The sequence below is a fragment of the Loa loa genome, assembly GCF_000183805.2.
Source record: "Loa loa unplaced genomic scaffold supercont3.3347, whole genome shotgun sequence".
In the NCBI taxonomy this organism is placed as follows: Eukaryota; Metazoa; Nematoda; class Chromadorea; order Rhabditida; family Onchocercidae; genus Loa; species Loa loa.
The window spans coordinates 1-1032 of NW_018111525.1; the positions used below are offsets into that span (position 1 = coordinate 1).

Genomic DNA, 1032 nt, shown 5'->3' on the forward strand with positions numbered 1-1032 from the left:
AGCATCAGAAGTTGAGCTGCATTTTCAGCGCTAAGGTCACAGCAAATGCCATTTTATGGTCTCATTTTAACATTGGTTTTCTGACTTGCTTTCTTTTCATTCTCCTTACCATCCCATATATTATAACAACAGTAATTATTAGCAGAACTGGTTGTTTTTTTAAATTAATTATCAAAAATTCGATTTGTTCATCCGATCCTTCGTAATCGCCCGACATTATAAGAGTTTTTTCAGAAAAGCGAATTTATGAATGTCCTTATGTCGGATGTACTTTGCGCACGAGCAGTCTCAACGAATATAAAGAACACAAGAATGCGCACGACGAACCATTTATTTACGAATGTAAAGAACCCAATTGTGGGAAAAAGTACAATCATAGCACATCATTTTACTCTCACAAGAGTAAAAATCATCAACCACATCAATCTAAATCTCAATGCGAAAACTGTAACAAATCCTTCAGTCGCAAGGAGTACTTGAAAAGACACCAGAAGGGATGCTTCGGAAATTCGCGTTAGTTTTGCAAATTTAGCAAAATTTTAAGTACGTTTTTTTTCATCTGCAATAGTAGAACGCAGATGAAAATGTGCTGCAAAACATGCACGACCATAGAGCAACAATGCAAAATTCAATAAATATTGCAATGCAGAAAGATCATGCAAAAAAGGAAGCTAAATTGCGGTAAAGTGTCCATTTCTTTTGGCGCAGTGAGGCAGCATTTAGAAAATATTCGTTCTAGATCTAACTACAGCACATCCGCAATTCTGGCATACTTTGAGAAATACAGAAAAAGTGCACAGGCATCAGAAGTTGTACGGTATCTTTAGTGCTACCGTCATAACGGATGCCAATTTATAGTCTCATTTTAACATTGGTTTTCTGATCTATTTTGTTTTCATTCTCTTTACTATCCCATATATTATAACAGCAGTAATTATTAACAGAATTGACTATTTTTTTAAAATTAATTCCTGCCAAAAATCAGACTGTATATCCGATCTTTCATGATCACCCGATATTATAAGAGTTTTC

The 1032-nt window shown here is 34.8% G+C and overlaps 1 protein-coding gene across 1 annotated transcript; it reads left to right on the forward strand.

Moving 5' to 3' along the window:
* Positions 1-234: 234 nt before the first annotated feature.
* On the forward strand, positions 235-472 carry LOAG_19223 (hypothetical protein; the record flags this gene model as incomplete). The annotated part of the gene is made up of 1 exon (XM_020451876.1): positions 235-472. A coding segment is annotated over one exon (236 nt), but the record flags the coding sequence as incomplete, so codon positions are not given.
* Positions 473-1032: the final 560 nt, after the last annotated feature.